Source organism: Neophocaena asiaeorientalis, unplaced genomic scaffold (assembly GCF_003031525.2).
Source record: "Neophocaena asiaeorientalis asiaeorientalis breed wild unplaced genomic scaffold, Neophocaena_asiaeorientalis_V1.1 scaffold220, whole genome shotgun sequence".
NCBI lineage: Eukaryota > Metazoa > Chordata > Mammalia > Artiodactyla > Phocoenidae > Neophocaena > Neophocaena asiaeorientalis.
In genome coordinates this window covers 5511399-5535301 of record NW_020174042.1, presented here as the reverse complement: position 1 = coordinate 5535301, position 23903 = coordinate 5511399, and the positions used below count along the sequence as shown (strand labels likewise).

General features: G+C 36.5%; 1 protein-coding gene across 2 annotated transcripts in view; it reads right to left on the bottom strand.

The window, feature by feature from the left end:
• The window catches only part of NAA35 (N-alpha-acetyltransferase 35, NatC auxiliary subunit), an 88196-nt gene that overhangs the window by 44416 nt on the left and 19877 nt on the right, over window positions 1-23903 (bottom strand). Inside the window, exons 7-11 of one of the 2 annotated variants that reach the window (XM_024753810.1) lie at window positions 10768-10834; window positions 10643-10686; window positions 9388-9438; window positions 8641-8724; window positions 7698-7812 (exon numbers count right to left, since the gene is read on the bottom strand). In XM_024753810.1, the coding sequence (XP_024609578.1) occupies window positions 7698-7812; window positions 8641-8724; window positions 9388-9438; window positions 10643-10686; window positions 10768-10834 (361 nt within the window). The remainder of the gene's footprint in view (window positions 1-7697; window positions 7813-8640; window positions 8725-9387; window positions 9439-10642; window positions 10687-10767; window positions 10835-23903) is intronic. The other variant, XM_024753811.1, reaches the window with a different exon arrangement.

Genomic DNA, 23903 nt, shown 5'->3' with positions numbered 1-23903 from the left:
GCTTGGCCCTCAGACAGCAGCTTTTAATGTATACAGATAAACCTCTTTCAAGGAAAGACTAGGAGATGGGCAATTTTGCCTGCTTCCTCCGAGCTGATCCCTGTGGGGACAGTCATAGCAAGTGACTGCATTCCCAATAGGAACTGCTCCTCTGGTTGGCATAGTCTTATAGGTCTCATGGACACAAGCCCCACTGGCTTTCAGAGCTAAGTGTTTTGGGAGCCTATCCCTCAGGAAGGAGTCAAAGTTGGGGTGCTAGATGTAGGCTCCAAATGCTTCACTCCTTAGATAGAACCTGAGTATTGGGGGTCCTCTCCCAATTGTGTGGTGCTATGTCAGGGGTGGGGTTTTGTTCTCCCTCATCTGGGTCCTACTGTTACAGTGTTTGGCTGTTTGTTTTTTTCTTTTTTTTTAAGGTTATATATTTTTTAAGAAGTTGAGAGGATTCTGTTTCTCATATTCCTCTAGTTTTCAATTGGTTGTAGACAAGAGAAGCAAGCAGCAGAAATATCTTTAACTCCAAAAACCAGAAGTCCTCTAGATTACACATATCCCTCACATGTGTGAGGATGTATGTTTATATTTTGTAAAAAGAAAATGTTTTAAAAGAGTAAAACCATCTCAAGTTCCTGGCACTAGTACCTCATGACATAGGCCTCTCTAATGGGTGGTGATTTTAAAGAGAAGTCAGTTCCCACCTCTCCTGTGCACTGTCAAACCAGCATATGAAGTTGACTGGGTTGAGGCAGCATAATTTCTGCTTTAGCACCAAGTACAGCCCTCAGGAGGTTAAAGGGTTATTTAACCCTTTTGTTATTTAACCCTATTGTCTACCAGACAATAAACCATCATAATTCTAAACTATATTTTAATCTACTTTTAATTCACATTAACTTTTAATTTAGTTTCTTTTACTCAGTCATAAATGCATACCACTTAAGAATCAAAGAGCTCAACAAGGTTTTTATTAAAACTAACAATCTTCTGTCCACCCTCTCCTGCCAATTCCATTATTTCCTCTCTTCCCAGGGGCAATGTCTTCCACTTCTTCTTAGCTCTTTTGGTATTTACCTCCATATCACCGAATTTATAGTGCTACTTACTTCATATTTTTTCAGTTTTACACGTTATCTGACTTACTCCAGCTTCAAAAGGAGATGATATGTGTAAAAAAGAGATAATGAAAAAGATATGAAGTAGCAGCTATAAGCACATATAAATTATACGCATATATACACTGCTGTCCTCTCACCTCCAACACAGATCAAAATTTTGATTATAATCAATGTTCAGCACCATTATGATTAAGTAAATTACATTCATATTTGGGCCATGGATAACTTTCGCAAACATGGAAATAAGTTTTACTTTCATATATATTCTGAAGTTAATCACTTCTTACTTTTTGTTTGCTTTGTTTGTTAGGCTCCGGACGCGCAGGCCCAGCGGCCACGGCTCACAGGCCCAGCCACTCCGCGGCATGTGGTATCCTCCCGGACCAGGGCACGAACCCGTGCCCCCTGCACTGGCAGGCGGACTCCCAACCACTGCACCACCAGGGAAGCCCTGTACTTAACACTTTAATTCGACCCCAAATCCTTTGCCAATTCTCTAAATCTCTTTTTTCTACATTAAAGAGAACAGCTATTGTATCAATTTCATTGGTGACAACAGATCTTGTATCTACTTTGCGCCATCTACCCTCAAGCCTTGTGACTTTGTTCAGTCTGGACTTGTCCTCCATGTATTATGCTCTGATATATAGTATCTTATGATCTTGCTGCACTATCACCCTATGATTTCCTTCATTAATTTCTCTTATGCTGGATTCTTATATTCCTTAAACTCCATACTTTCCTTTACCTTGATTTACTCCCTTGTTTTAATGGAGCACATTCCAGTAGCCTTGAAAAACTTTTGGGGAGATTAATTTTGTAAGATTTTAAATACCTGAAATTATCTTTCTTCACAATTAAATGATAATTTTGGAAAAGGATTCAATGATTAGAAACCATTTCCCCCCCAAATTCTGAAAACACCGGTCCACTGCTTTCCTTTTAATCACAATTCTACTGAGATATAATTAACATACCATATAATTCATCTATTAAAAGTGTACAATAGTTTTTTAGTATATTCAGAGTTATAAAACCACCACCACCATGAAAAACAGAACATTTTCATCACCCTAAGAAAAAACTCCATATACATTAGCAGTCCTCCTTCTTCCCACCCTCCTCCAGCCCTAGGCAACCACTGATCTACTTTCTGTCTCCCTGGATTTGCCTACTCTGGATGTTTTATATAAATGAAAATCATATACGATCTTTTGTGAGTGGCTTTTTCTACTTAGCATGTTTTCAAGGTCCCTCCATGTTGTAGCAGATATTACTACTTCATTTAATTGCCAAATGCTACTCCATTGCATGGATGCACAGCATTTATCTGCTCATCTGTTGATGGACATCTGGGTTGTTTCCACCTTTTGGCTATCATGAATAATAGTGTTGTGAGCATTAATGTACAACTCTTTGTATAGACATATATTTCCATTTCTCTTGGGTGTATATATACTCCTAATATTAGAATGGCTGGGTCATGTGATAAATCTACATTATACGTTTTGAGACACTGCAAGACTGTTTTCCAAAGCAGTTGCATTATTTTATACTTCCACCAGCAGTGTATGAAGGTTCCAGTTTCTCCATAACCTCACCAACACTTGTTACTACCTGTCTTTTTGATTACAGCCATCTAGTGGTTGGGAAGTGGTATCTTTTCGTTTTGATTTGCATTTCCCATGGCACATCTATTTTTTCACATGCTTATTGGCCATCTGTAAATCTTATTCAGAGAAATGTCTAATTTATGTAGATCCCTTGCCTATTTTTTCATTGACTTAATTTTTCTTTTTATTGATTCTTAAGGTTTATGTCTAGGTTTTAGAGTTTCATATTTTTAGTTCTTACATTTATGTCACTGATCCATTTTGAGTTAATTTTTGTTTATGATGTGAAAAAGGGGTTGGGGAGGGTACCAAACTTTATTCTTTTGCATGTGGTTATCCAATTGTCCCAGTGTCATTTGTTGAAAATACTTTTCTTTCCCCATTGAATTGTCTTGGCACTCATGTCAAATATCATCTGACCACAAACATGAGGGATCATTTTTGGATTTCCAATTTTAGTCCACTAATCTATGTCTATCTTTATGCTAGTTCCAAACTCTCTTGATTAATGTAGCACTGCAGTAAGTTTTAAAATCAAGAAGTGTGACTACTTCAACTTTGTTCTTTGCTCCACTAACTTCTAGCTTCCATTCCTGTTGTCGAAGTTTGATTACATTGTCTTGATTCTGTGTGTGCACTTCCTTTTCCCTTTCAAATCTCTTAGGATCTTCTACTTTTCCCCACTATTCTAAAATTTCATGATGATATGCCTTGATAAGAGGTCTACTTTCATCCTAATTGTGCTGGGTAACTCTTAACTGGCCCTCTTAACCTGGTTATTTGCTTCATTTCCTTCCAGGAAATCTTCTTAAATGATCAAGTGATATTTTTTTTTGCTTCTATTTTCTGATCTCTGTTTCCGGAAAAACTTTTATCAATTTATCCTTCATTTATCTTGTTTATTATTTATCTTTATTAGACAATGGACCTTCTGGACTGATCCTATAGTATTTTTACTTTTTTCCTCCTTATTTTCAACCTGTTCATTTTTATTCTACTTTCTCTAAGATTTCCTCAACTTTATGTTCTATATTTTCTATTTTTTAATGATTTCTGCTCTTATATTGTGAACCTCAAATATACTCTTTTTTCCCTTTTTTTAATAACATCTTATTTTTGTTTTATATATGCATTTTTTTTTTTTTTCATTTTTTTTAAAGGTTTTTGTTTGCTTGCCTGTTTTGGCCTTTTTTATAGGCTAGACATTTCCACCCATGACTATATACTCGGGCTTGAAACTAAAGGACCAAAACCTCATTAAGAGCTCTATGAATTAGGTTAGGCTTTTCTACCAAACCATTTTATCAGGAGAACTGCTAATACCAATAAATTTAGATTTTGCTGATGTTTTTCTCCATCTCTTGGGTTTGCCAGATTTCCCTAAGGGTCTTCCAAATTCTTAGGTGAAGTGCAATAGCCAGGCTGCACTGTTTTGGAAGCTGAGTAGGCGGGAAAAACAACTAGAGCTTCACGTGGTGTGCAGGAAAGGGGAGAACAGGTGTTACAATAAGTTTTTAAATTACCACTTAGCTCCCCATAATGTGTACCATTCAACAGTGTCTGGTATCTTCTCAGTTCAGAATCTCTCTGCTCCCCTATTCCAGAGAATAAACTTTTAGTATTCTGAGGCTCAGGAATGTTACCATGGAGAAAATGGGGAGGAAATCTCTGTTTCTAAACAGTTTTCAACCAGTTCTCATCACCATTAATTCTCATCCTCATTTTTAGAGGTATCTGGTATACTAAAAATGAGGCCCTTCAGAGGTCTGCAGTATAAACTGGACTGTATCTTGACTTTCCCTATCAGTGGCTAAGAACTCAGTTACTTGTGGACAGACAGCTCAATGTCCTTCTGTTTTCCAGCTTCTAAAATTCTGTTGCTATTGTCTTCTTTTCCTTTTCCTCGTTATTGATTATACCTATTTTTTAAAAATATCCAAACACTTACCATTGTTTCATTAAGGTTTCAGAAGGTAAATGCATGTCTTTAATCTACCACTTGAATCAGACGCCTTTTAATTTTTTTCAAAAGAATGACAGGCCTCTTTTTGTTTTTGTTGTTTTGTCCGTGCCGCTCAGCTTGTGGGATCTTAGGTCCCCAACCAGGGACTGAACCCGTGCCTTGAAGCAGTGAAAGCACAGAGTCCTAACCACTGGACTACCAGGGAATTCTCCAAGGCCTCTTGAAACTGAACGTCAGATTTGGAGATACGCTTCAAAAGTACCTACCAATTTCAGGCAACATAAGTTTAATTAAATTTTTCATTTCCATTAGCAAATGTTAAAGATGCTTGCATTCTAAAGAGTAAACCAAGCCTAAACCACAGATAACTATAAAAGAATATGGGAAAGAGAAATAAATTTTGACAAGTAGAACATGGAAAATCTCATTGGAAGAAATTATCTGAACATTATTTTGAAGAATTCCACAGACATATAAAAAGAAGTACAGAATTCACAAGCAATACAACAGCATAAACAAATACAAGGAGCAACATGTGCTTCACTGGATCCTCTTCTTATTTTTTCAACAAAGTTCTAACTCAAGGTCCTGAACTCAGCAAGCCCTGAAGAACCATATCCACTCCTTCAACTTTAATTAGCACTTAACATGAAAATAACTCCAAAACCTGCTCTTCCATCCATTTTCCAGAGCAAAATATTTACTTTGCCGGTGGACTGTTCCATGTCACCGCGTCAAAAACTCCCATTCGTCATACCTGAGCTGCCTTCCTTAAGCATCTCTTGTTCCCAAACCATTTCTGCCTCCTTCATCTTCAACACATCACATCCACTGAGTAAACCCACCAGCAAGTAATCCTTGAATCAAGTTTGATTCTTCCTACTTTCTCCCTTTACACTGCTGTTTCCAAGTTCCCACTGATTAAGTAGCTTTTCAATGAGAAGCTAAAAGTAATGTTCAGCAATTTCAAGCTTTACACAGTCATTTTGTCACTAGCTGGAGTTGTACTAATATTAAGAAGGCAGGGCTGCCCTGGTGGCGCAGTGGTTAAGAATCCACCTGCCAATGCAGGGGACACGGGTTCAAGCCCTGGTGCGGGAAGATCCCACATGCCGTGGAGCAACTAAGCCCGTGTGCCACAACTACTGAAGCCCGTGAGCCTAGAACCCGTGCTCCGCAAGGAGAGGAGCCACCGCAATGAGAAGCCTGTGCACTGTAACCAAGAGTAGCCCCCACTCGCCGCAACTAGAGAAAGCCCGCGCGTGGCAAAGAAGACCCAACGCAGACATAAACAAATAAATAAAATAAATTAAAAAAAAATATTAAGAAGGCAAAATGAATAGCCTGAGACCAAAACTAATCTACACTATGGCTTTATCACCATTTTCTTAGAATAAACATTGCTGAGAAGGCATTCACTTTTTTTTTATTACAGAACTGTTTAGCTTCACGCTTCAGCTGGATAATTACAAAGTTAAATTAAGTGAGCTTAAACAGTGTTTAACTAAGCACAGAGTGAATACTCCCTAAATTTAAAACTTCACTTGCTTAGTTTATTCAAACCAACTTTATGCAAGCCATCTTCCTAAAGCTTACTCATGAACAGCCCATAAAACCAGAGAAACAGTTGAGAATATACACACAGGTTTGTTTGTTTGTTTGCTTGTTTTTAAGTGCTGACTGATCTGAACTACAGGGAAGCCACAGACCACATGGGCAACTAATGCTCCCATGGCAATTATTATTCTCAGTTATAGACCAGAACAGCCCACAGTAGTCAGGATATGGCAAAAGGAGCATCAGAATAGTCATTTGAAAGACTCTTGTTTTGCATCACAATACCCTACTGATACATAACCAACCAACCAACCAAATTATTTGGAAGCAATGTATTTTACAGTGGTTTTCATAAAGTATTCTTGCACTAGATTTCAAAGTATTGAAGAGTTGTAGGTATGTTTACCTCTCTGTAAACATGTACTAGATAGCTTGCTATGCATAAAAACCTTTTTCTTTTTAAGGTCCCATGGTTATAGAATGTCACCTAGTCAATCATCTAATAGTCACTTATCTTCCCCTCTCCTGGAGAAAATGGTAATGAATTAATAATGAATTTATAAGTTCAGTATAATTATTATCCATAAAGATAATACTGATTTCCTAAACTAAATTACCTTTTGGGCTGCTCCACTACCTAACCTTTGATTAAGAAAAAAAATTCATGGGAAGGGGAATACCACAACTTCTGTCTCTAAAAGGAGGGGAAAGGATGAAAAAGGAAAAGAGTGTGAATCAATAAAACTGGACTTCCTGGTCAGAGGACTAACAACTGTGAAAAACTAATTTTAAAATACAAATATCATCTCATTTTAATGGTTTTAAGGATAACCAAAATTGCTACACATTACTAAAATGCTAACTCAGTTGGAGCTTTTACAATAAAGGTACACTATTCCTTTTATTTTTAAGGCCTAATTCATAAATAAAATCTACTGCCTGTCAACAATGTACCAAGCACTGTAGAGACACGCAAAGAAGAGACTCTGGCCTAATAGTACTAAAAATCTCATGGAAAGACAAAAGGTTAACTATAATATGATATACTAAAAAAACGTAACAAAGGCATGTATGAATGCAATGAGGCCACAGAGGGAATACCTAGGCCTGCCTGGTGGGGTCAGGGAAGACTGTGTAACGGAGCTGATGATCTCTCAAAGGAGTAAAAGGGGAGACGTGATTAAAAAAGAACGATTTACTGCTGACATCACAGCCTGATCACGAGACAGGGTAAAGATTCAGAACCCAAACAGTAAGATACAGGGGATGGCAAACTGGTCTAGAAAAAATTTAAAAAGAAGGTACCATAAACACTCTATATAAGTCTATGGAGCAAAACATTCCAAAGTCTGCATAGACTGACTTAACGGATATTTCAGAACAAACCAAACACTATATATGCTGGATGGGAAAGAACAAAAAAAGAGTAGGAGCAAAAGAGACAATTACCTCCTTTTGTAGTATCATTCTGGGCCTGGATGCCATGATGCAATGAATTATGAATGGCAGAAAGAAGATCTGCTGCTTGAACCATCAATTTTTGAGCTTCTGCAACAGCACTGGTCTAGCAAATAAATCACCAAAAACATTCTTACATATTCTTTCACTGAAAGATATACATTAAATAGGAAAATCCTATAAACAATAATGAAATTAAATGCTTGCTGTAATGACATTGGTTTTCACAAACTATTCACTTAATATAGGATGCCCAGATCCTGTTAGGATAGAAATAATTTTTTTACCCATATCTATACATTGTAGGAGCCATTAAAGAACAATAGGAAACATTTCTGGTTTATTCTACTAATCTCATGTTTAAAAAAAAAAAGAGAGATGCAATCAACTAGAAAATGGGAAATTGCAACATTCCTACTAAATCATTCATCAAGGTGAAATTTCAAAAAAAGAACAGAATTACAGAAGTTAGTAAAGGTTGGATCTCTACTTACCACTTATTAACTATTCACAAATTAGTCTATAATTTACTTAGAGTTAATGCAACATACACACAAAAATATTCACCATTTATTCCACACAAATCTAAGTTAATTATTTAACTGAATGAAAGAGGCCTACCTAAAATTCTCATTTTTAATTTCTCCAATTCACAATAACTACCCAGAAGCAATTTCAGCTTCTGTTATTTTACCAACTAATACGTAATATGTTATTTTTATATCAACAACAGACATGGACATGCTATGGAGCAGAATGTAAAATTCATGTGACTTTTGGAGAAAATCAGGGATACTCTGATGTAAACACACCAAATGCTGAGTGCTGTATATGTGTGCATATACATTTCAATGGAAAAGTCTCAGAACTACCAAAATAAAGCATTCCATCGAAAAAAAAACACTAAAATTTAGATTATAGTAAATACCCTTACCTCTTTCTTAGTAAAAGCTATAAGCACTGTCAGTAACACTCGAGTAAATTTCACTCTGCTGAATACTGCTAAACACTGTTGGTGCTAAAAAACAAGACAGGACTAAAAGTTAAAAGATGCAAAGTCTGTCAAAGAAATTTCATTTTAAAATATAGTATTTTAAGTCCTAAATCTCAGTGTTAATAACTTACTATTGAATACATAACAAACACCTTCACTTATAGTCTTTTAAATGTCTGAAAAATGAGCTGCAGAAAACATAATAAAACAAAGCCTATTTTATTGAAATAGAAATACATAATAAAGCTTATGTGTCAAGAGCACTGATTTTTCCCTAAGTCAGGAGTTACACTATTATTTCAAAACTGATTTAATTAGCATTTTTAAAAGGACTGATAAAAAGGTGCTTTAAGCAGAGTCAGAAAATTTAGGATCTTAACAAAGGTTTGACAACTTTTGATACTGTGTAAGTTCTTGAATTCTGCCAACTTTTGGTGGATCATCTGTTAAAAAAAAAATCATTTTTTTCTTCCTACCTCACAGGAATATTGAAGAGCTTTGAAATCACGTATTTGAAAGAGCTGTATTATAATTCTATCAAAATAAATACAAGGGAAATAAACTCCCTTGCAATGTCCAATTCGTAAAGAAATACCTTAAAAAGGGCTTCCATAAATTATAACATAGTTCATAAAACTACAACATTAACTTCTCTGATATTATCTACCAGAAAATAAGTTCAATTACTTCTAGTTCAACTTCTGGATCTCTTTCTTCTCCCTGTCGACTTCGAGTACTCTAAAATTTTAAAAAAGGTACATTAAAACACACACAAACCTGTAAAAGCATTAGATTACAATTATACAAGGTAAAGAAATAAATTAATTTATTGAATATATGCAAGAATTTATTTGAAGAAAAATGTTTGGAAGAAAAAAGCTGTATCAATTATTTATTTTCTTATTAATACTATGTACAGAAAGTTCATTTTGATATAAATTATAAAGATCACACAAAAGAATAAGGTATTAAAAACAGCAAAAGCAGAACAATGAAAAGCAGAAGCACATGGTACATAGTACTTCCTGCTTTTAAAAAATCTATTAACTGAAATTCCTGATGCTCTCCAAACTAACGCTGTTAGAAAAAAAAGTAACCTATACAAAATCACATCATAAAGTCACATGGTAAATACTGATCAGTTCTATACTAAAATGCAAAACATCTTGTTAATACATGTGTTACATATGGTTGACTATTCTGACAAAATTCCAAGGCAGTACCCACAGGAAGATCTGGTAGATCGGGGTTCTAGCCCTGGAGCTGCCACTTACTAATGGCATGCCCTTAATAAGACTCAAGACAGGTTACTTAATCTTTTCAGCTGTATTTTCTTCATCTAAAAGTACATTTTATTGCCTAATGCACTGAATAACTGTAAATATCTGATAAGACAATAATGCAAAATTGTTTTGACAACCATGCTGTGTTATACAGGTATAAAAAAACAGAAGAAATGTAACTTTTTTTCATTTTTAATTTCTATGAGAACAAAATCATCAGGATCATCTGGTCAAAGGATATCATTCATAGAAGGCTTTTAATCAGATTTGAGGAGCTTCCATTTACTGAGCTCTTCTGCTATGTTCTAGACACTGCCCTAACTATTAATGATACAAAGGTGAAGAAGGTAGTCCTTACCTTTGAGGAATTTAAAATTCTAGAAGCTTATGCTATTCTTAAAATAGCATACTAAAATATTAAAACACTGGCAAAAAATTGAAAAACTTTGAAACGGTTAAATTTTCAACACTTGAAAGTAACACTACTTCACCAGAAACCCCTCCAGCAGTGTTCTAATTCATTACCAAAAAACGGTACAGCATATATAAAGAAAGTTGGTGGTCCTACCTACACTAGCTATCTGTAATTAGCTAAAGTTAACCTGCCATTTAGAAGAATATAAATATCCTATACCAAAAAAAGAGAAAAAAATATATACCTTTACTCTTCTTTGCATGTCATCCTCCACATCTTTTAGCATGCCTAGAAAGAGAGACAATGATTTTAAAAGGAAACAAATCCAAATGTAAAATTTGTGAATTATATTTATAAATGGTTTTTTACCTGTAACTCGAAGATCTGTCACACTGTTGGCCATTTTAAATCCATAAGTCATTGACTGAAAATCTTCCTATACAGAAAAGCAATAATTAGGCCCTTGAATAGTAGCAAAACCTTTCATTATATTTCTCTTACAAAATCACTATTTGCTAATAAGAAAACAGTAATGGAATGTCACCCTAAATATTGCTATCATACATCCAAGCTATCTTCATAGGCATACCATTAAAACACCACATTCTAATGTTGTCTCTGTCCCCTTAATTTCAATTGCTGTCCTTAGGCTATTTAAACATACTTGCATTTAATATGTTCATTTGCAAAATAATGCTTATGATAATATCACAAATAATTCCCACTTACAAAGAATTCTCACATTCACAGGTGAACAATAAATATGTAATAATTACTATTTGCAAAATTTAAACAAGACTCTTCAAAACTTATTATATGTCATTTTACACACTGTTAGGCTAAAAGGTTAAGTCTTCTCAAACAGAATTACTCAGTGACAGCAAAACCACATTCCCGCTTCTGCCCATTGTAAAGAAAACAAATGATTCATACATGGATTCCCACTCCCAAAATCATTTAAAACACTGCTGGGATACCAGCAAATTAAGTGGTTTGCTGGATTCACTATGAAGAGTTTAATAATATCTGGCTGATTTCAGCTAAGAAGTTAGAAGTTCTATTAAAGGAGTGTTTCTGCCATATTACGATTCTTATAAAAATGTATATAAAAGCCTAATATAATGAAATAACAAATATTCACAGCAGTGGCCAGAACTATAGTGAGATTTCTGGACTCTTAACAAAAACATTCAGTAAGCATGCAATTCATGTCAGGTACTATATCTGACAAACAGAAGTACAAACAATGTCTCTAGTCTGAAAGAACTCAGGAGAATTGTATGCCTCACAGGACTGGGTCTTTCAAAAGTCTCAGGCTGTATTACAGAGCTATAAACTTACGCTCCAGATGAAGTTTATACTCTATCTCTACTTGGACATCAAACAGGATTCTCAAATTATACATGTCTAAATAGGAACTCTCCTAGTGTTTACCACATTGCTAAAAGGCACCCCCATCCCATTACTCAGGCTGAAAACCTGTATTGCAAGTCATCTTGTTTTCCTGAAACCCATATCAGATCCATCAGAAAACACTGTAGGATCTATCTCCAAATTCTAATCACCAAGTCTGACTCCTTTCACAGCTATCTCCAGTTCAAGGATCCACCATCTTTCACTTCTATAACTGTCTCCAGACAGGTCCCCCACCTTCCACAACTGCCTGCTATATAATTTATTCACCACCAAAGGCCAAAGGGATTGTTTTAAGATAGGCCATTTCATGTCACTTTCTACTCAAAACTTTTCAGGAATTTTCTTCCTCACAGTAAAATCCCAAATTCCCCCATGGCCTCTAAGGCCCTCCATCATGTGGCCCTGGTCTCCCTCTCCAACCCCATTTCCTACCAACCACTCATCTCCATGTTCACTGCACTGCAATCACACAGGCCTTCTTGTTGTCTTCAAGCATATCAAACACATACTCTTCTCAGGACCTCTGTACCCACTGAAACCCCCTCCCCAAACTGATTTTCTTCAAAAGATTTACAAAGCTCCATCCCTTACTATATTCCAACCTCTGTTTCAATGTCAATTTCTCATACGAGGGTTTACCCTGTGCATTCTCTCTAAAATAGCACCCTCCACCACTTTATATCCCCTTTCCCTACTTTACTTTTCTTCACAGAACTTGTCAGCACCTGACATTATATATGTAATTTGTTTACTTACACACTGACTATTTGTCCCAAGGAATGCATAATCTCTGAGCTCAGGGCTTTGTTGTATTCATGCTTTATCTCTAGGGCTTAGAATAGTGCTTGGCACAGAGTACTATTCAAACATATTTGTTGAAGGAATGATGAGCTACTTCAGGGCAGGGGCCATTTGGCCGTTAACATTACTAAGAACATCAGGCTGGTTACAAGTTACATTGAGGAGTGGTGGAGACTGTGGCAAATGAGAGAACATACATGTCATCTAAAGGAAGTAGGCCGCTGCTTACCCTCTTATGGTCATGAATGAATACAGCACTAGTTTGGTACGGTCTCCTAGGTTTTCAGAACAAAAACCTAATTTAATGTAAAATCATCAGACTTTTTAATGTTACCAAGTTTTAAAAAATTAAGTAGCCCAACACTGTGTAGAAAAAACAAAACAGGGGGAAAAAAAAGCAACCTGTAAGCCCTATCTGTGGACCCTTAAGTTTGCCAAGAAGAGTCTAAGGAAAAGCATTCATCTGGGAGACTATCACAGGTCTGTGTAATAAATACAAACCTCAGTAACAAGAACTTAATCTAAGTCATTGGAGGTCTGAAGCAGAAGAGTTATGTCAACAGATGCTGCCATTAAAGTATCACTACTGGGGCTTCCCTGGTGGCGCAGTGGTTGAGAGTCCGCCTGCCGATGCAGGGGACACAGGTTCGTGCCCCGGTCCGGGAAGATCCCACATGCCGCGGAGCGGCTGGGCCCGTGAGCCGTGGCCGCTGAGCCTGCGCGTCCAGAGACTGTGCTCCGCAGTGGAAGAGGCCACAACAGTGAGAGGCCCGCGTACCACAAAACAAAAAACAAAAACAAAACAAAACAAAACAAAACAAAAAAAATATCACTACTGAAACTCTGTGGACTTAAGGAGGACAAAAATCAAAGTAAACCCAGAGAGACCAGATACTGGATACCACCCAACACTCCAAGCAGGAGCTGATGGTGAACGGGACTGATACCATAACCAGAAATGATGAGAAGTTGTTGAAATCAGGATATATTTAAAAGGTAAAGCCAACATGATGTGCTGAAGAACTGAATATGAGGTAAACTGTAGTACAATCAAGGGTTTTCGGTCTGAGCAACTGGTAAATTATGATGCCATTTACTCAGATGGGGCAGTTTGGGAGGAGCAGGTTTAAGGGCAGAAATGGAACACAATTTTAACTACATTAAGTTTGTATTTCCTTTGGTCATCCAAGGGAAGATTTCAGGAAGGCACTTGCTTGAGTCTGAAAGTCAGAGAAGGAAATCAGGATTAGAGATATCAATTTGGACTTTATCAGCTTATAGTTGGTATTAAAAGCCACAGAACTAGAGGAAATCAACCCAGGGAGAGCCCAAGAGAACTGGAGATCTACAGGAGCAAGCACAGGAAATCGACTAACCAGTGAGAAAGAAAGAAATCCAACAGATTGTCATAATAGGAAGATAAGAAGAAAGTATTTCAAAAAGTGGTCAGTTGAGTCTAGTGAAGCCGACAGGCTGAAGAGGGAGGAGTGAGAACACTGGATTTAGCAAGATGGATATCATTAAGGAGCTTGCTAAAACCAGTTTCTGTAGTGGTAGAAGAATGTCCAATTGGTGTGGGTGAGAAGAGAATGAAAGAGAAAGTAAAATAATATTAACAGCTCATTCAAGGAGTTTTTGGTACATATAGGGTAGCAGAGAAATGAGACTGTAGATATAAGGAGCCATGGCATCAAGGGAACTGCGGTGTTTTGGTTTTAAATTGAGTCATGTAAAAACATGTTTATATGCCAGTAAGAATAATCTAGTAGAGAAGGATACAGCAGTAACACAATACAAAGAAAGGGATACTAACTGCAGTAGGCTAGAGGGGAGGGAATCTAGAACACAGTGGAGGGGCTGAGAGCTTAGAATGTCACAGGGATACTTTCGTTTTAACAACAGTGTGGATACCATAACAGATTAGCATTTGTGATAATGAGAAGATGGGATACTTCTAATTACATCTGACTGTATCTAATATCCCATTATGGTAGAAAGCAAGCTGACAGTGAGAGTTGGCACTGGAGGTCTGAGAAGTAACAGATGGGGAAAAGTTACCTTAGAGACTAGAAAAGCAAGTTTGCTACAGAAGTGTTGTAGGATAGGATTGTCTCTAGTGTTGAGTGCCCATCTGAGACTTGCAGTCCTAAAATTAAAGTGAGAACAGACACACAGATGTGAATTTTCCCCAGCTGCCTTCTGTTGTTTGGGTGCACGAAAGCAATTTTAGCACTAACTGGGCCGTGGAAATGAGAACGTGAGGAAAGTAACAGAGAAAACTAAAGCGACAGCACCTATGAACTGGAGGTCTCTATGGCACTAAAGGACAGAAGGAATAGGGGAATCCAAGTAAGTGGTATGGATCAAAGGATAGTTTGATATCCTTTGATATAGTTTGACAGCTTGATATCAAGATTTTAGAGGTGAGTAATTAGTAGGGAAAAAATTTTGTCCATTTCTGAGCAATGGACAAATCATTTTCTGAGCACCCTATGATGGCTGGTATAGGCTACACACCAGGGATACTATGGTAAAATACTATCACTGCAATTATAGAGCTTATTATCCAGGGACAGAAGTAAGATGTCTTGACAGATAAAGCCCATGTTCTTCACTTGTACTCTACAATACCTTTACAATACTACCAAGATATAACTGCAGAAAATTATAAGGGATATTTAGCATTCTATAAAACACAGCATTTAAAACAATGCAGCCTTGCAAAGAAATTTAGAATAGTAAATATTTACAATCATAACTGTAACAGAACACCCAATATCAGAATTGAATGTGATTTCACCAAAGCAGTAATCTTGATTGTACTAATATTCTAATTAAGTAAAACTGTTTCAATCGCTTCTAAAACTTAATAGTCACAATGTATTAGTTGTGATTTATTACTGCTTTAAACATTCATTTCACAGATAAAATACTTCGCATAAATATTTCAAGGGCTCCTAAAATAATCTGATTCATTCAACTAAAATTTGAGTACCTACCACAGACCAGATACTGGGTAACCTAGTAAGGGTACAAGTAAGGGTAAAACATGAGCACAGATAATTCAGATTAGGACTTGAAACAATTTAAATGTCCATTAGTAAGTGGCTTGTAATTTATTGTACATACAGTGGAATACTACTGCTGCTGCTGCTCCTACAACTACTAATAGCAGCTAATGTTATTAAGTGCTTATCAGGTGCCAGGCATTGTTCTAAACATTTTACTTGTAATTTGTTAGTCCTCACAATAATGCTCTAAGGTGGGTACTTTTATAAACTACATTTTACAAATGAGGAAACTGAGGCATAGGAAGTTTAAATTCTGAAAAACCACAGAGCTAGTAAGCGACAGAGTAAGAACACAAACTTATGTGGTCTCACTCCCCAGAGGCTTTTCTAATTTTTATTCTGAAAAAAACTCAGATCACAAAAATAGTAAAGAGAAGTCCCATGTTGCCTTCACCCAAATGATAACATTAAACCACATTTACATTATAATTCTCTATTTTTCTTCCCTGAAACCTTTGAGACTAGGTTGCAGACTATGATACCCCTTTATCTGTAAATGTCAGTGTGATTTTATAAAAACAAATATCATTCTCTTACAAAACCACAATACAATTATCAAATCAGGAAACTGACGTCTCTTTAACCTGGAACATTTCTTTTGTCCTTGTCTTTCATGCCCTGACATTTTATAACAGTACAAGCCAAAGTTATTTTGTGTATGTCCCTCAATATGGGTTTGTCTTATGTTTTTCCGAAATTCAAATCAATTTAATATTTGATAGGATATTTGACCGGAATACCACAGAAGTGATGTTGTGTCCTTCTTAGATCACTGAATCTGGAGACACATGGTGTTGACTTATCCCATTACTGGTGGTTAACTCTGGCCACTTGGCTAAGATACTAAGTGTCTACACTGTAAACTTATCATTTTCCCTTTTGTAATTAATAAATGTCTTGTGGGATGATACATTGAGGCTAGGTACAAATCCTGTGTCTCATTACACTTTTGTCTACTAGTTTGAGCATCCTTTGATGATTCATGCCAGAAATAGTTCTTCAAAATCTGTATTCTCAACACGATGCAATGCAAATAAAAACAATGAGGTAGATCTACCTACATGTGCTGGTATGTGCAGAAATCTATTCTCTATACTCTGTGGGAAAATGCAAGTTGCAAACAGTCTACATAATTCCATCATGTTAAGTAAAATACACATGGGTACATACATAAAAAACACTTGGAAAGATATACATCAAATGGATAATAGTGTTTACTCTTTGCCAGACAAGCCAAGAACTTTTATAGTTTCATTTATTTACTGTTGTATTAGAAATATGCTCAGCTGCCAGTAAGAGAAAAATCCAACTACATTGACTTAAGTGATACAGATTTACAGCATGCCAAATAACATGAACATTAGAATATTAGAAAGTAATCTTTCTTTCGGCTCCACTATCCTAAGCTTTTAGATTTTTACATCTGTCACTTCATGTTCACAAAATGAAGCAGTACCTCCACACATCACATGCATATTCAAGCGGTATACTAAGAGTAAGAGGGAATGCTATAATAATTACACCAGGACAAAAGGTGTCAGGCAGGACTGCTCTATGCAAACCAGCATGCACAGACACTAGCTATGACAGAAGAACATGCTAAAGAACAACAGAGAACGAAACTGAAGTCTGGGGAAGTCAGGAGATTGGGATACAAGTTTAAAGATAAGTAAGACTCTGCCCTAAAAGGGTAAGGAGAAGAGAAAAGGCCAAGGGGTCAGAAGCAACATCCTGTGCACAAGCATGGGATAATGAAAGAGAATAACATATAGGACCAGCTGAAGAATAAAATGCCAGGGGAGAAGAAAAAGGTATACAGGCATACCTTATTTTACTATATTTTACTTTATTTCACTTTGCAGATACTGCATTTTTTAAAAAACAAATTGAAGGTTTGTAGCAACCCTGCATTGTCAGATGATGGTTAGCATTTTTTAGCAATAAGGTATTTTTTTTTTGTTTGCGGTACACGGGCCTCTCACTGTTGTGGCCTCTCCTGTTGCGGATCACAGGCTCCGGACGCGCAGGCTCAGCGGCCATGGCTCACGGGCCCAGCCGCTCCGCGGCATGTGGGATCTTCCCGGACCGGGGCACGAACCCGTGTCCCCTGCATCGGCAGGCGGACTCTCAACCACTGCGCTACCAGAGAAGCCCCAATAAGGTATTTTTTAATTAAGGTATGTACATTGTTTTTTTAGACATAATGCTGTTTCACTTAATAGACTACACTATAGTAAATATAACTTTAACATGCACTAGGAAACCAAAAAATTCGTGTGACTCGTTTTATCACAATATTTGCTTTATTGTGGTGGCCTGGAACCATACCTACAATATCTCCAAGGTACGCCTGTAATAAATACCACAATGAAGTATCACCTCACACCCATAAGAATGGTGATCATCAAAAAGGCAAGGGATAACAAATGCTGGCTAGGATGTGGAGAAAAAGTAACCCTTGTGCACAGTTAGTGGGACTGTAAACTGGTTCAATCACTGCAGAGAACAGTATGGAGGTTACCCAAAAAATTAAAATTAGAACTACCATCCAATCCAGCAATCCCATTAATGGGTATATGTATATCCAAAGGAAATGAAAACAGGTAACCAAAGAGACATGCACTCTAATGTTTATTGCAGCATTATTCACAAAAGCCAAGGTAGGGAAACAACCTAAGTGTCCATCAATGAATGAATGGATAAAGAATATGTATATTTATACAATGAATAATATGCAGCCATAAGAAAAAAAGGAAATTCTGCCATTTGCAGCAACATTAATGGACCCTGAGGACATTATGCTAAGTCAGACAGAGAAAGACAAACACTGTATGATCTCTCTCATATGTGGAATCTAAAAAAACCAAAATTGTAAAAGCAAAGAGTAAAATGGTGTTTACCAGGGGCTAGGGGTGGGGGAATTGGGAAGATGTTGTTTAAGGGTACAGACTTGCAACTAGTCGATTAGTAAGCCCTAGAAACCTAATATACAGTACAGTGATTACAGACAACAAAACTATTATAAACATTAAACTTGCTAAGAGACTCCATTTTAATTGTTCCCAACACTAGAAGAAATGACAATTATGTAACACAATAGAGGTGTTAGCTAAGGCTACTATGGCAATCATTTTGCAATATAAATGAATCAAATCAATATGCCATACTGCTTAAACTTATACAATGTCGTATGCCATATAACTCAATAAAAAATTAAGAAGTAATAAAAATGAGTAATAAAATTGGGGCCAGATGATAAAAAGAGATACTCTAAGGGTTTTGAATTTTATCATGTAGGCAGTAGAAACAATGGACTTTTGGTTAAATGTGGTATTTCCACTACACCTCTTGAAATCATCAGTAAAGGAATGAAAATTTTGAATTCCAAAGAACAAAGAAGACAGAATGGAAGACAACATTCAAGACACATAAGGCAATTTTTGGAAGATACCAAGTAATTGGACAACAAGAGAAGCCACTGCAATGAGAAGCCTGCACACAGCAACTGAAAAGTAGCCCCTGCTCGCTGCAGCTAGAGAAAGCCTGCGCGCAGCAGAAAAGACCCAACACAGCCAAATATAAAATAAATTAAAAAAAAAAAAGAAAAAGATGTAGGGCTAGAGGAATAAGAAGCTGGATGTCTAAGAAAGGAGCTCTTAGACTCCCAACCTCACTGTGCACAGCAAAGTGATATGCCTATCATTTTATTCCCAGCACTTGCCACAATGTCCAGCGTATGCTAATGAAATCAATAAACAGATAGTATAGACTAAGGATAGGCACATTTTTTCTTAAAGGGCCAGGTTATATATATTTTATGCTTTGCAGACCAAGTGGCAAAACAGAGAATACTGAGTAGGCACTTATATAACTATATAAATGTAACCATTTAAAAGGAAAGAAAATATTCTTAGCTCAAGGACCATAAAAGACACAGGCAGCAGGGCTGGTCTGCAGGCTGTAGTTTGCCAAGGACTTTCTGAGGGTTTAGATGCAGGGTACAGGAGAAAGAGAAGAGTTAAGGATGATGCCCAGGTTTTTGGTCTGCGCAACTAGAAGAATGGAGTTCCATTTGCTAAGATTGAGAAGACTACAGAAGAAAGAAGTTGGAAGCAAGGCGAAAACGAGCAGCTTCATTTTGGAAATGTTATGTATGACATCCTAGTGAGAATGTAGGAATAGGCAGCAGCATATATGAATATGACATTTAGGGAACAAGCCTAGGTTAAGAATATAAATTTGGCCTCATTAGCAGAGACAGAATTTAAAAATATGAAACTGCATGAGATCATCAAGAGTATAGATAAAGAAGTGTAAAGACTAAGCCTGAGTCACACCAATGTTTAGAGCTGTGTGCCACATAACTACCGAGCACTTGAAATGAGACTAGTTCAAACTGGGATATGCTGTAAGTGTAAAATACATACCAGATTGAGAATATTCAGTAGAAAAAAAAGAATTCAAAACATTTCATTAATATTTTTTCCCCAAAATATCTGGACCAATTTATTCTCTCTCCAACAGTGAAAAGAAGTATCCATTTTAGGGACTTCCCTGGTGGTCCAGTGGCTAAGACTCCGTGCTCCCAATGCAGGGGGCCCGGGTTTGATCCCTGGTCAGGGAACTAGATCCCGCATGCCACAACTAAAAGATCCTGCGTGCCACAACTAAGACCCGGCACAGCCAAATAAATAAATAAAGATTAAAAAAAAAAAAAAAAAGAACTGTCCATTTTATTGCTCTGTTGCAAGCTTCAGGTTGTCTCAAATTTACACCCATTTATTTCACAGGCCAAAAAAATGGTATCTAGTTTTAACATGCATTTTTGGATCATTAGTGAGTTGTTTAAAAAAATTCTTTTCCCACAATTTTGTAAGCTATATGCATTTCCTGTTTTGTAAATTGTCTCTTCCCCCACTTCTAAGGTCCAGTGGCAGGCAGATAATACCCTATAATTAGTGTCTTGCCCAGCTTTCCATAGAAGTGGGTAGTAATACTAAATAAAAAACAGATGTGATAGTACTATGGATTGGTATCCTCCACACAGGATACCCTATGCAGCTAGGGTCATTAATATTTTTAAACTGATTATATATTGAAGTATTATTTTAGATATATAGGGCTAAGTAAATAAAACGTTATTAAAATTAACTTTACCCATGGTTACTAGAACATTTTAAATTATGTATGTGGCTTGCATTATATTCCTATTGGATATTGCTGGTTTAGAGAATGAGATGACAAACAAGAACAACCAGTGAGATGAGAAACCAGAAAATAATTTGTTTCAAAGATGGAGTGATCAACTATGTCAAAATCTTCTGATAGGTCGAGTTTAAGACCAAACATTAACCACTGGGTTTAGCAACACTGAGGTCTCTGATGACCATAATGTCACAATTTTGGTGGAACACATGTTCAAAGCCTGACTGGAGTGGATTCAACAGAGAAGAGGAGAGAACCAGAGACAGTGGGTATGAACACCTCTTAAGGATACTGGCTGAAAAGAAGAACTGAGATATGGGCAGAAGCTGAAGGACAAGACTATGCCATGAAACGGTATTTCTGAGATTGAGTAACATGAATAAAGCATGTTTGTATGCTGATAGGAACGATCCAGTAGAGCAGCAAATTCATTACGCAAGGGATAAAGGTGAGAATTGGTAGACCAATGTCTTTGAATATAAGACTGAGTATGGAATCTAAGGCGCAAGCAGAAGGGATCACTCTTAGGAGCAGAGAAAGTTCATCTACGTAACAGAAGGGCAGCAGAAAAGAGGTCACATATGCAGGTAGGTGGGAAGACTGCTTCCGTTTATTCAGTGCAGTAGAAAGGCAGGTCATTTGCTTCAAGTGAGGATGGCCAAAGTGTTAGAAGTTTGAGGGGAGTGGAGTGAATGAACTAGGGAGATGTAATGATTGCTAGGGAGCACTGAGGGCCTACATGCAGTTACTGGTGATGAAATGGTAGTAGGACCAATCAGTGGAAATGCATTTTTTTCCAGTCACACTGAGATGTGCAGGTAGGCAAAGGGTTAGATTCAACTAGAATTGAGGTATAACAAGGCAAGAGAGGAAGGGAGCTGAAAGTATATGCAAGGGAATGACTGTAATAAAGGATGATGATACTTAAATTTGGAAAAGAGGGTCAAGAGGTTAATAACAATGAAGCAATGATATAAATAAACTGAAGTCCAAATAGGAATGAAGAACTCTAGGAATCAGAACACAAGTAATTTAGAAACAGAGGTGGTGGTCTAAGAACGGGATGCTTTAAACTTCAAAGATCATTAAGGGGTTTCAAAGACTAATCTAAGGTATGGTCATTAAAAAGAGAAATCCTAAATGCTTCTAAAGAGAAAACATGAGTCACATATCAAGAATCAGGATGGTAACACTGGGATTACAAATCAGTGGAACAATGCCTTCAAAATGCTTATTTTCCAGCCTAGAAATCCATTACAGCCAAACTATCAATCAGGTGTGAGGGCAGGGAAGACATTTTCAGACATGCAAGGTCTCAAAAAAAAATTCCCTCCCTGTCTCCCCGAAGAAACTGAAGACACTGCACAAAGTAATAAACTAAGAACAATAAAGGCACGAGATGCAGGTAACTAGGGATCTAACAAAAAGAGAGGGAAATGGAATTCCCAGGAGAATGGTGCAGAGAAACCTGGGATGACAGCTGTGCAGTGGGCCTAGAAAGCAACTGACCCAGCCTGAAGCTAGAGAACAAAGAACTTCAAGAGCATTTCAAAACAAAAATTATAAATTACCTGATATATATATATATAGATATAGATGTTTATATACACGATGAAATATATGGATTACCTGATGTGTTTAATAATAATGGGAAAGGAAGAATTAAGGAAAAGTACACATAAAACTAAGCAAACCGAAAAGAAGTGGTAGTTATTACCTTCAAGAAAAAAAAAATTTGTATGAGGGAAAAAAAGCATACACTACTCTGGCTCACCTGTCATTAATATATATACAATCACAATAATGTTAGAATTGAATGATTTAACCACAAAGTGAATTACTATTTGAAGTGAGGAGGAGGTAATGTATGAATGCTAAACATATGCTAAAAATGTGCTGCTATACTATAGCTAAAAACTGATAAACCCTTAAACCCAGAAACTAGAATATAAGCCTATTATACAGAAACACAGAAGTAGATAGTAGAAAAAGGTAAAAGAATTGAATATTATTATGAATGGATAAGGAAAGAGCAGAGCACTATAATTTTTTCATTGTAAGTCTTGTGGGCTATTCGATTTTGTATACTATGTACAAGTATTATTACTTTTATTAAAATACACACCCTAGTGAAAACTTTCAAATAGCAAAACTGAACATGACCAGATATCTTTAAGAAGATATCTTTAAGAAGATAACTGATGGTCAAGTGGAGAATGGACTAGAGGGAAAAGACTAGGCCAGAAAGTAGAGTTCAGAAACTCTCACAGGAGCCTAACCTAAAGCTGACAGAGGCATGAACTAAAGCAGGAACAATGAGAGGGAAGAAAAAACAGTGCCCAGATTCAAGACACTTGCAAGGTGAAAGGATCTGGATGTTGGAGGTTAAAAAAAGTAATCAAAGATAACACTAAAGACACCATTTTACAAGATACAGAATCCAAGAGGAAAAGCCACCTGATGGGGGAACTGTGGCTCCCATTTGCACGTGAGCAAGATATCGAGAAAGAAACATCTTTAGGCAACTGAAAACGTCTCCAGTTCAGGAGTAAAAACAAAGCAGAGACAAAATACATAATCATTTAGGAACTTCTGAAGCATCCATTTCAAACAAGCAAATTATTTAAGTCGCTCTTATTGATTCATCACCAAGCCTCTTAAGGATTTTACTAGATCAATTTTTTTTTTAATTATTAAAACTGAGACAAATTTATCTGGAAAATCTGAAAAGTTTAGCAAAACAGGAAAAATATCATCTTTCCAGCCTAGGAGCTAACTTTTGTTTATGTTTCTTTTCAGTTTTCTTTATTTTTACATAATTGATTACATTGTGTGCTGCCTTCTTAATCTTTTAAAGTATGCCTTTTTCCATGATATTACTTTGTCATCACTATATATTCATTACATGTAATCAATTATGTATAATAAATTAACCATAATTTATTTCAACCATAACACTAATGGTGGCATTTTGATTGATACCAATTTTCACTATTAAAAACAATGATTAAT